Genomic DNA, 12,921 nt, shown 5'->3' with positions numbered 1-12,921 from the left:
ATGTGTATAAAATAACATTAGTATTTCTAAAACCACTTAATCTCAGTTACTAACCTAGGCCTAATAACCAATTAACAGTAATATACATTCATTTGCTATATAGAATTATCTTTATTCTTAAGACACATTGAAAATAGATACTTTAATTAATTTTAATATTTTTAGCCTATTGGTTTTTTAATGAAGTAATTGTATAAATTAAAATTTCAAAAAAGTATATGCTGACACTAATTTATTTAGCAGAATACTTACAGGGTGTGGTGTGAGAGAAAGAAAAAGACTTGCAGGGTGTTTTTTCCCCCCAAACAGCTTTTTATGGAGTGTTTTGAAACATTTTCTTCTGCTGTCGTAGAAAGAGCCCACCAGGCTGTAGAATCTGATAGATCTGGCTTTCCTGTGTAATTAGCCGAGTGAAGCAGATCTTTTTCTGAGCCTCAGTTTCCTTATATGTAAAATGAGGATAGATACCGTCTACATTAGAGATCATATCACATTTGACACAAAGTAAGCAGTCAATATCTGGTAGCTGTTTTTAATGTAGCTATGCAACATAATGTAATTTGGTAAAAGAAAAATGGTTTACCAGTGTTTATTTATCTGTGGTGTCATACTTAGAATTTATTTTACTGAGTAAATGGGTGTTGTTAATTGGAGGATTTCATTGTCTAACAGTGTCTTAATATAAAGCTCTGTGTCTCAAAGTACAGTCTATCCAATTTAGCGGATGTAAAGCCAAGCAAATTCTAACGTGTTAACGACATTTTGCAGGAGAACTCAGGTGGTTGTATGAAGTGGCTGGCAATTCTTTGGATTTGATATAAAATTCAGGGGTATATTCTGGTATCAAGAGATATTGTTGTAGTACTTTGAGAACTTAGACTTTGGCATTAGCTAGGCCTCAGTTTGACTCTTCCTTATTCAGTGTGTGTTCTTGGGTAAGTTATTCACTGTTCTCAGCCTTGGTTTTCCCATCTGTAGAATGGGGGCAGTATGAATACCATCTCAGGTCTGATGTGAAAAGTAAATGAGATAATGCAAATAAAATAATTAGCAGTGTGTTTGACATGCACTAAGAATCTAGGGGTAAAATGACTAATAGTTAATAAAAGAGATAACCCCTTAGGTGAAAAGATTGGTTATAATTTTTAAAAAATTGAAATCAAGTGCCATAGAGCCAAGGCTTACATTTTAGTCAGGGATCAAGCCAGATACTCCTGACAGAGAAACCTGGGAGATCTCTGCCCAAAAAGCAGAATAAAAAGAAACTACTGATTCATAAAAATGGGTTTTTTAGCTGCTTGATACAAGATTAGGTGTTTGATTAATCTCTGATCAATAGCTCTGATCCTTAAGTATAAGGGTATTGTGTTTAAGCCTTTATACATAGTCAGATTTGGGAAAATGCATTTTTTAAACTTTATTCTATGTCTAAAGGCTTATGGTACATTTTGTCTTTCTTTATTTCTAAAAACCAAAGAAAACTTCAAGGAATTTCTGCAAGGAAAGAATGATTTCAGTTCTGAATAAATTTTTCACATGTAATAACTCTTAAGTATTGGAAGATTGGTCTTTCATTTAGCTGTAGGATGATGCTTGTGAAATTATGGCATGTTTCAACTAGTGAAAAAATAGAACTATACATGTGTGAATACTTATTATTTAGCAAGAAAAGTAATTCCAACACTAATTCTTTGAAGATGGTTCTTGAGATGGAGAAAGAATCCAGAGCATTGTTTTTGGATACTAAGTTAAAAACTTTTTTTTTCTATAGAACACAGAGAACTTAGTGAAAAGGAAATGTGTAATCTTGGTTCAGGCAGCAGCAGCAGTTACCTTAGAGAAGCAGAGGAAGGGCTGAAGTGCCCGTGCTGAGCAGAGGCAGCTGGGCCGGTGGTGTGCCAGGGCAGTGAGTGAATTGTTAGGAAAAGCTTGCTGTTCTGTATGCATGAGTGTAGCGGCCAGTTTGGTTTGTTTCACTATGAAATAGATATGGGTGTGTTCAGTGGGATAACCACTTATGAAAAACTGCTCTTACATAACCATTTATGAAAAATCACAGTTTGTTTAGCAACCTCTGGGCTCTAAGTCCCAGTAGAACTCCCCCAGTGACAATTAAACAAAACACACATTCATACATTTCCAAATACCCTCTATGGAAGTGTGACACTATTTACCATTTGAGAATCACTGGCTGAAGTCTGTGTTTAAGAGAATCTTCTCCTCACATCTAAAGTGAGGTAGAGATCTAAACCCTGAGAGACTGATGGAGAAAATACCCATAATACAAAACAGGATGTAGGGAGTTACTTAATGAAAGCAATACAGTGGAAAACAAACATTGATATACAGTGAATACATTTTTAAAGAGGAAACATTTATGTCCTCTTTATGTATATTTTTGATTTATTGTGCTTAAGATTTAAAGTTGGAATTGAAGGCAGAAATGCTTTTTTCACCTATGGTTGTTTGCTTTGGCCAAAAAGAATTAAATCAAATTAGAATTAGAATTAGAATTAGAATTTGCCTTGAAAAGTTAGAATTAGTGAATAGATTTCTCATTTCTCCTTTATTGCATCATTCATCAGTGGCTACCTTTCTGATCACATATCCTTTACCCTTTGATCTTTTTTTTTTTTTTATTAACAAAATAATTGGTGCTGCGTAATGTTTCCTATGATTACTGTTTCTAAAGTCCAATAGTAAATATATAACTTTTTGTGGATGCTTAGTAACAATTAATCTTTCCAGTATTTTAAAGAAAGAAGTATTTACTGTTAAGTAAGCTATTTGGAGATAATTGCCATCATCCAGTTTAGTAATCAAAAACCTATGTATTTTTTCTTCTTTGTAAAATGAAGTTATCCGAATTAAAATGTAACAAATAAGATTTTGGATAGTAGACATTTTTAGTTTAGTACTGGGTTGGCCAAAAAGTCCGTTTATTTTTTTTCCATAAAATAGAAGTCACATTGTTTATTTTTACCTATACCTTGATTGATTTGGATATTTTGAGTATGTTAGCTATTTCCCGTGTGGTTTAAACATTGATTATTCTTAATGTGTCATTTTGATCGCTATCAACTAAAATTGGTCTACCGACCACAGAGCATTGTCCAATGAGAAATCTTCAGCACGAAACTTCACAAGCCGCTTTTGGCATGTTTGATCAGTCACAGCACCTTCTCCATACAGGGCACAAATCTTCTTGTGTTTCAGTTGCATTTTTACCTTTCTTAAAATAATAAAGCATCATATTCTGGAAATGTTGCATATTTTCTTCCATCTTCAATATTAAAATGGCTATACAAAATTTCACCAATTTAATAAGTTTTTTAAAAAAATGCACACTGGTATGACAGCTGTCACAATACAATCTAACAAAATTACTTCAAATAAAATTAAAGACAACTAAGCGCTACTAGAGCTATCTTATGGAAAAAAAACAAACTTTTTGGCCAACCCAAAAGAATGAAGAAACTGTTATAGGATGTGTTTGCTATATTTTCATTTAGAAGATTTTTATGTGTAGGCATCTTGGGCTATTTCAGCCATGTCTTCTTGGTTCTATGAGTTTTTGGCTTTTGCAGGGATCCTTTAGATTACTACCACTACTACTACTACTATTATTATTGCATTTTATAACTTGAAGAGAATAACAGTTTTCTCGAAAAGTAAAAGAAATCCTAAGTGATTTTATATGCAAAACACCCTTGGCTTTAGAACTATGTCAACTATTTTTACTCTGATGTTTGAAAATCCCAACTTAATTAGAAACTGAACAGAATATATACTCAGAATTAAGAACAAGTCACTTGGTATAATGTAGATTCTGGCTTGTGTTATTAATTTCATGTTTTTGGTCATTGAAATCTGTTTATATTTCTTTATGTGACTTGGGGGCTTTACAAGAGAGATCAGGTGTTGATTATATACTATGGCTACTAGTCTTTGCACTGTGAGAAAGACCAGGGATTGGTATTTAAATTGTTTGTAGAACAGAAATATTTTGCAGTGTGTTGCAAACCCAGTTGCATATATCTGCAGTGTGCAGATACGTGATTTCAGTTTCTGTGGTGTTTACAAATGCTGGATAATATGCCATATTCAGAGCAGTTGGATTTAGTGTAAACAAATAATAGGCTTCATAAAACTTAACAGTAGTTGACCTCAAGGAATATGTTACCTGGTGGCAGGCATTGAAACTGTGTATGTTTTCCTTTTGTAGTTTGGTTCTTTTTGCAAAAAGATTTTAAAAAGAAGAACGAAAAAAACAGCTGGTGTATGTTCTTTTTTTTTTTTTTTCATCATGTTCCCTAAAGTTTTCTGTATTCAAAGTTATGCTGTTACATTTGAAGTCCTAGCTCCTGGTAGAGAAATATTTCTATTACTCTAAGGCAGTTTCTGTCATTTGGAAAGTAAAATAGATGAAGATTAAGGCTTGCCTCTGGGGCCAGACCGGGCGCATCAGAGTTTAATGGATCTTACTAGGAATTAGATTAAGCATCTGTGTAGTTTTATGACCAGAACTCTTAGAATCTTTTTCACAGCTTGGTAGAAGTCAGTGATGGGCAGTTTTATCAGGTGTCTTGGTCACAAGGAGTTGTGGGATTGCAACAGAGAAAGTGAAGAAAGTACAGGTTGGGACTAGTTATAACTAGGATTCAGTCTCAGCTTTATTACAAACGGACTATGGGCCTTAGCTTACTTATCTGCGAAATGGATAAAATAGGCTCATAAATGATACAATACTAAGGTGTTATAACAACAGCACCTGTTGTGTTAAAGTACCTGGCTGTCACAGTGCCTGGCTCATACGTCATTGGTAAGTGTCAATTTCCTTTAAGCAGCAAGGCAGCCTGACATTTCCCCCTTTCCCAGGCTATTTTTACCTACAAAATGAAATGTTCTACAAGGATGCTTATTTCGCAGACTCTATATTATGATCTGACAGAACACCTTCTTGTTCCTGACAGAATCCTTAGGAGTTTCTTACCTCCATTTGACATAATCCTCTAGGGCAGCACTGTCTGATACAACTTTCTGTGATGATAAAAATGTTCTGTATTGTGCTGTTCACTATGGTAGCTACTAGCCACATCGGGCTGCTGAGCACTTGAAATGTGCAGTGCAGCTGAAGAACTGATTTTTAAATTAAATACTAATTTTAAATAACCAAATATGGCTAGTGGCTACTATGTTGGACAGCTTAGCTTTTTAGGGCTTATATCTCCTAATTCTCAGTGAAACCTAAAATTATGTTATATTGACCACATGCAGGAAAATACAGGAAAAAATTTACAATAATCTTCATTGCTAGTGGTAAGTCAGCGGAAAGTGTGGTTGACACTTGAGTGACATCCCATTATGCAGACACTTTACTATGTGTCAGAACATCATAGCACTATTATTTTTTTTCAAGAGTACTTTAGAATTTTAACTATATAACCTAAAATATTCTTAATTGCAGATCTTATAATTTATTACTCTAGTAGGGTAAACTAGATATGCAAAAATCTAGGGATGTCAGAAGCATGTTTTTGATATTTTTTATTGCTTTGCAAATTAATGTATATATTCAGTAGTTCTTCTGCATATGGGAAGAGCTAATGTGATTGAATAGGGTTTTTTTATTTGCTTTTGAAATTGAATAGGTGGTTTTCAAATTCATGTTTGTTATGTAGTTTTTTAGAGATATCTTTGTCTTTTGATAATTTTAGAGAGCAAAGTCATGACAAGTGATATATTGTAATTACCAGCATCTTCAAAAAGCATTCATTACTAATGTTATTGGCCAGGAAACTCCAGGTAATGGTATAATTCCTACATCATTAGAACAGTTTTCCAAGAGGAATGCTTTTCTTCTGCCTTCGAGGGTGTTTCTGTGAAGTCAGCAATCATAAGCACCCTAAGTTCATCCTGTGTTTTGGGTCTGCCCCAAGCACCACTCAGCCGAGGCGTGCAGCCTTCTTTTGTGCTCTCCTGGCGCGCTACTGCGCCCCTGAAAGAGAAAATACTTAAATTAACACCAGATTTGGAGACGATAGCTATGTTGTACGTGGTTCTTTACCTAGCCCTGTTCAACATTTTTTATCAGCACTTGGATTCATAACATGCCTGTCACATACGCTAATGGTCATGAAATTTTAACACTGTGTGCTATATTCCAAATTAAAAAAAATTTGTACAATCTGAAATCATGGGTTGAAATTATAAATTTTATACCACTTGCTAGCTACCATGTACCACTCTAAACACTATGTATATATTTTTAACCTCACAGTATACCTGTAACCAGATAAATTTTTACAAGATTCCTAATATGAGCTTCAAAACACAACTATATGAGTACACACTTCCAGATTATGTATGAAGAAGATTTATGGGTTTTAAATGATGCTAACTTAGTACCAGTCAGTAGTAAAATGTGGTCGACAAAAGCACTCCTGTGTTTCCTAGTGTTATTAATGGAAACATGGTTGATCAGAATAAGAGAGATAACATTTCTCTTGCATTCAGCACAGACAATCTGTTGAATGAAAGTCACGTACGTTCCTTGAGACTCCACTTGAATATTTGTGTTTGGTTCTATTTAGTGACACTTTGAGCAAGGGAGCAAGTGGAGAGAAAAACATAAGCTGGTGAAGGAATTCAAAATCTTGGTTGGAGGGATAAAGGATATCCCACTGGCGATTGGTTTGGAACCAAAAAAGACAGTGGTGTGAGAGCTGGTAGTGATGGCCAGCCTTCAAATAACTTAGAGGTTTGTCACTTACAGAAAAGGAGGATTTGACTTCAATGTCATTTTAGGTATAGTCCAATTGGACCAGAGGGTAGATGATACAAAAGAAAAAGTGGAACCAATAGAAAGAAAAGCTGATGCGGTGTGAGAACCCCATTTAACAATGAAATTGAACTGTCTTGAGTTGTTAACATTTCATAATCACAAGAGCATGTCATATAAGAGATTCAGACTTTGGGTATATGGTTAGACTGAATGGCCAGTACTGTCCTTCCATCCAGAAGAGTTTGATCCTTTTAATGACTCTTCATCACTCAGTGGAGAGGAGAGGGGTTCAGAAGCATTGCAAGCATTTTGGGAAAGCCTGTTCACACTCACACATTCTTCTCAATAACCTGTAGTTTGCTGCTCTGCCCACTCATGTAATCCCCATTTCCTACATTTTATTAAATCTGATTCTTTATTTACAGTTGAATGGTTAGGTTAGGAGGGATTGCAGAAAAGAGGACCCAGCCCTGGCTGGTTGGTGTGGCTCAGTGGATTCAGCACCTGACTGGGAACCAAAGGTCCCTGGTTCATCGTCAGGGCACATGCCTGGGTTGTGGGGGCGTGGGAGAGGCAACCGATAGATGTTTCTCTCCCTCTCTTTCTCCCTCCCTTCTCCTCTCTAAAAAACAAGTAAATAAATAAAGAGGACCTATCTCTTTATATTTTTTTGCATTTCAAGCCATCGCATCTTTTCTAGTCCTGTAGATACTAGGGGGGAGAGAGAGAGAGAGAGAGAGAGAGAGAGAGAGAGAGAGAGAGAGAGAGAGTGAGAGAGAGAGAGTGTGTGTGTGTGTGAGAGAGAGACACACACACACACACCACACACACACACACAAACTTTCTTAAAGGGGGACAGGGGATGGGGGACGAGCTCCAGATAGCCTGTCCTTGTATAAATCTTCGTTGTATCAAAGGATATAAAAGCATTCAGTTGCTTTAAGGGAGAGAGGATTTGGAGCCCTGTCAGCAGAAAAAAAAATTTGTTTTCCTGCATAATAAACACATTTTTGATGTAACTGGTATAGCATTTTTCTTACCAGGAATCAATTATGGTTGAGGGATATTCCACCCATTGATACAGCTGGATAAAGATCTTGCTGCATTCCTTCAGCCTTTAAAAAAGATTTCTTCTGATTGAGCACACTTGTTGGAAAATACGATGATTGTACCATTTCATGAGAGGTAGAGTATATAACAGTTAAATGTACAGACCAAGAACCTGACTGTATTTAAATTACAGATGAGAGACCTTAGCAAGTTACTTAATCTTCCTTTCCCTCTGTTTCTTTATATATCTAATGGGGTGTTAGTAATAGTACCTGCTTTAGAGATTTGTTGTGAGGCTAAGTTAATGTACAGTATGTGTAAAGTGTTTAATGGTACCTAGTAGCTAGTAAGTGCTATATAAATCTTAACTATTGTTACTTAATGTGCTTATATGAATCTATTTTTCTATTTAGTTTCAAAGCTGAACTCTTAGTTTATAAAAAACTGTTGTATGTCCACATAACCTCAAACTTTGTGTTTTAGTATCTCAGCTCTATGTTAATATTAGGAGATCATTGAAACACTTGATTCTCTTCAAAAGCTGCTGAAGAAAAGTTGGACACTATTGAGAAATCTCCTTGAATAAGATGTAACCTTAGTTTTTCTAGACAGCCTAATTAAAAATCCTAGCAGAGCATTGGGAAATAATGGTATGAAAAGTACTCACACATAGTAAACTATTAAAATTATGGGAAAACTTTGTCCATATCTGTTTTCCTTGCTCTGCATGAATAAATGGGTTAGTTGCCTCTCTCTCCCCCACCATAGCCCTATGTTTTTCAGGCAGTAAGTACCTTGGAAAATTCAATGATGATGTATGTAGCCACAGTGGATGTATGTAGCCACCTGTGCCTGTCTGATACGCTCCTTGTCTTGACTGCCCTCTAGAGTTGATGGGAAAGGGTTGTATAGAATTAGTTCCATCTAGTGTGTCTAACATCTGTAATGCTCAATAAGTTGAGCAGATGAGTGACTCCTCTCTCCTTGATGTCTTTAACAGTTTTGTGGCTCCTGATAAATTAAGTTACAAAAATGTAACTTAATTGTTTATTCCTGAAATGTTCTTGCAACTCACATACATTGATGAGTAATAGAGTCTGTTTGCTATGTAATTGAGAAGTGAAGTTTAGTGTGAAGAGTTTACTACTTCAGTGTCCCTGGTGGCCACCAACAAAAATTGTTATGTCTGTCACCAAACCTGCGTCAGTGGAGATGACTAGAAGACTGTTGCTCTTGTGTGGCTCAGACCAGGTTTCTGTGTTAATCAACTTTGCCTCTTGTACTTTCTTTTCATCTCCTCCATCAGCTACTGTCTTTGGCCTTCCCCATCTGATTTCCTTATTTACTTCATTCTCAGACTGTACCTTACTGTCTATTGCTTTTAAGTGACCTAACTTCTTTAGTGCCTTTTTTTTCCCCCATCTTGAGTTATGAAGGCTGAATGGGGATGAGCCTTGGGCACTGGATCCCAGTTCTTCCAGTTCAGCCAAGATGTAAAGTTACCACCTGTGGATAGCATAATGATTAAGAATAGGACTGGATAAGACCTGAGTGGGCCTGAAGGTCAAAACTCAACTTTGCTTTTGTTTGGACCAATAGCAACATGTCTGCAATTGTGAGGAACTCAGATTTTGGAGCTAGGGCACATATTTATTTTGACTGGTGTTATATTTCCCTATATTAAAGCTGTAAGCAGCCTCTTATATGCCTGGTTAGTTGAAAAGAGCAGGTTTCTGTCATGAAGAGTCTGATATATGTTGCAAACTTTAAAATGATAAATGACGCTTTTATTGTTAGCTCTTGCCTTCAATGAAGCTGTAGAGTGCATCCTAAAGAAGCTAAGCAATTAGTCACATAATGGCTATTCATGAGAGCCCAGAGTAGGAATCAGTAGTCCCAACTGTACTTGTGCCATTAAGCAGACATTTCTTTTCAAGCTGTTATAACTGTGGCTATTAGAATATTTTTTTGCCACTGGATTTATTTACTTTTAATTAAATGTGATTTTATTCTTTAATTCCACTGTTCTTGAATTTTCAAGGGAAAATTATCATTCTGATTTTTTAATCTTCCTTCTCCTATTATTAAATCGATATTTTTGTTTAGCTGCATGCTATACCCTACCCCTTTCTACTGATCTATAAGCTTTTCCATTGGCTTTCTTTCTGTTTCCTGCCGCTTTCTTGCTTCATAATTGAAGGGAGGATTCAGACCTATCCAGGTAATAAACTACTGGTTCTGCATGGCCTCTTTATTACTCTGTCCCATTACTACTACTACTGCTACTACTACTACTACCACCACCACTACCACTACCACCACTACTACTACTGTTACAATGAGACGGATTGTTTGCTGCTGAATTCACAGTGGGAATTAAATGTTGGTATGTTGTTTTAAGGCTTTTAAGTCTTAAGTGAGAACCATAAATAACCACAAGTACTGGTTGCCATTTGAAAGATTTGAGCTCTGCTCCTTCCAGCCTGTCCTTAAGCCTGCCTAGATCCTCCATTTTTATTGCAAACTATTTGAGAAAGCAAAATTGGGTTCATTTTAGTGTGGGGTTGCCATTTTTTTGAAAAGGAGGGCTTTTACCATTACAGGGCAATCAGCATGCAACAAGCTACAGATAGTTTTAATTTAACTTAACCCTGATAGACTGAGATGAAAATTTTCATGTCCAGAGAGATTCTTGTTCTTCTAAATATTTTGTAAGTGACTTAAATGGTAGTTTTTTGAAACTGCTTTCAATTTTTAGTAAGTTGATAATAAGCCACCTACTCTTTATGAAAGAATCAATGCTTTTATACAACAAAACTTTTAGAGAGACATCAGCTACCCCTTTTATTATTTTTATCACATTTTAAAATTACTTATTATGGTATGGAAATTTTAGTTTAAATTAGCTGAGACTTCATTTTAAAAATGAGACTGCCCTCCTGTTTTCAAATGTGTGACACCAGGATTAAAACTGAACCTAATGTGATTAGTATGGAATGTTTTTTGTGAACCCAGCCATCGGCAGTTTTGTCTCTTTTCATGTATATTACATTTCTAATTCAAATTGGTAAGATTTTTATTAGTGGAAACAAGGAGAAAGTTCAAGATAGTAAAATAAACAAACAAACGAATGAATGAATGTATTTTTTCTCCCTTCCTCAGTTTTTCCAGAGGCCTCAAATACAGCCTCCTAGAGCTACCATCCCGAACAGCAGTCCTTCCATTCGCCCTGGTGCACAGACGCCCACTGCAGTGTACCAGGCCAATCAGCACATCATGATGGTTAACCATCTGCCCATGCCGTACCCAGTGCCGCAGGGCCCTCAGTACTGTATACCACAGGTAAAGCGTCTCTCAGGCCTGTGCGGACCAGCAGGAGAGTGGGGATTAACTCAGAGTCTCATCAGAGGGAGCAGGGAGGGTGGATGATGGCATTAGTGTTCAGTTATGTGTGAACTTTTTTGTTGGTTAGAAGTCTAGCCATTTTGTAATTTTCCATAATATTATAAAAAGATACCTCTACATTTTTCTACTTACCACTAAGATGATACAGAAATTGTTTTTGTCTCCTAGCTTTCCTCCCATCCCTTCTCCACAATCAGCTGCTCTAAAATAGGCTCAGTAATTAAGCTGTTCCTGTGATATCATTCCATGTCAATAAAAGCTGTCAACCTGAAATAATTTTACAATGAGCTAATGTCTGCCTGTGCACTGATTTTTGCTATATGGTTTTACTTAAGGCAAGGCACACCTTTCTCTTCATTCTCATTGCATCCTGATAGCAAGCAGGCATTTTGAATGTGTTTAACCAAGTGGCTTCACCTCATTTAAATGATTTTCTTATATACACACCACACTTTATTTTTCATAGTAAGCTACCTGCACATTACTGATAAATGTCTGTAATTTCTCTCTTCTAGTACCGTCATAGTGGCCCTCCTTATGTTGGGCCCCCACAGCAGTATCCCGTTCAACCACCGGGGCCAGGTCCTTTTTACCCTGGACCAGGACCAGGGGACTTCCCCAATGCCTATGGTAAGTGTGAAAAATGGAGCAGTTTTTACTAGTTTGTTGTTTTTAACCAATTTTGTTGTTGGGGAGGTCAGTTTAGGCAATGAGGTTTAGTGGTCTGAAGTTATTTGTAGGTAAAGTGTTACAGACAGTTCTTACCTAAAAGCTACTTCTTAGAGAGTGGCTTACAAGGAAGGAGTATTACAGAAGTGTATTTAGTTAATGACACCTCTGAAGGAGTTGCACAGAGCCCACATGTCGAGGTTCTGATATCTGCCACCAACTCATCTTTTACTGGATTTTTACTGATGTCATAAATAGGTCTTACCTTCCTTTTCCAAGCAGTTACCACCACTTACCAAAACATTTGGTAATGTTTTCCCACTTAGAATGTAATATATATGAAGGCAGGGGATAGGATGACTGAATACAACTCAATATACCTGTGATTCCTTTTCTGCAAAATTGTTAAAGATCTATGTGATGGGGAGGTTTTGAGGATTAGTTAAATGAAAACGCCTTGAAAAATTAAAAATATTTAATGGCTAGAAATAAGTGCCATGAGTATACTTTGTGTGAACCAGTGCTGAAGAGTAATGAAAATAACCTATTTTATTCAATAAATTTCTACCATATACTATGCTTTTTTTATTCTATAGAAAGTGAATTATAAGGGATAAAATCATCAAATACTAGAAAAATTAAGCTTTAAGATTCATTAAGTATTGATCTTTTCTACTAAAGGACATACTAAAATTTTAACTTGTTCTTTTAAGATGATGATCTGTTATAGATATAAACATATATCCACTAACCAATTTCTTAACATTGGGACTTAGTGGCTTGATTTAAAAACTTTGCAAGAATTAATTATATTAGACTAATTTCCCTAGTCTAGGGAAACTAGAAATTTTCCCTTAGGTTTTGAGGTGAAACGGGCAAATCATCCAAGTGTTAACTTCTTTTATAAAACAGACAGTCTTCCTCTGACATTGGTCAGTATAGCTTGTGAAACTGCCATTTTAAAAGGATATACTTTGATAGATCATTAAATGTCTTAGATGTATGTTTATTTA

At 36.0% G+C, this 12,921-nt stretch overlaps 1 protein-coding gene across 7 annotated transcripts in view; it reads left to right on the top strand.

The window, feature by feature from the left end:
* EIF4G3 (eukaryotic translation initiation factor 4 gamma 3) overlaps window positions 1-12,921 on the top strand; it is a 288,954-nt gene that overhangs the window by 136,512 nt on the left and 139,521 nt on the right. For 4 of the 7 annotated variants that reach the window (XM_045858600.1, XM_045858602.1, XM_045858598.1 and 1 more), the window contains 3 exons: window positions 10,035-10,055; window positions 10,997-11,176; window positions 11,755-11,869. In XM_045858600.1, coding sequence (XP_045714556.1) covers window positions 10,035-10,055; window positions 10,997-11,176; window positions 11,755-11,869 — 316 coding nt within the window. The remainder of the gene's footprint in view (window positions 1-10,034; window positions 10,056-10,996; window positions 11,177-11,754; window positions 11,870-12,921) is intronic. The other 3 variants (XM_045858604.1, XM_045858603.1, XM_045858599.1) reach the window with 1 other exon arrangement.

This window comes from Phyllostomus hastatus, unplaced genomic scaffold (genome assembly GCF_019186645.2).
Source record: "Phyllostomus hastatus isolate PE091 unplaced genomic scaffold, TTU_PhHast_1.1 phas_scaffold_182, whole genome shotgun sequence".
NCBI classification, from domain to species: Eukaryota; Metazoa; Chordata; class Mammalia; order Chiroptera; family Phyllostomidae; genus Phyllostomus; species Phyllostomus hastatus.
Note: the sequence above shows the minus strand (reverse complement) of the source record. Positions and strands in the feature narration are given on the sequence as shown.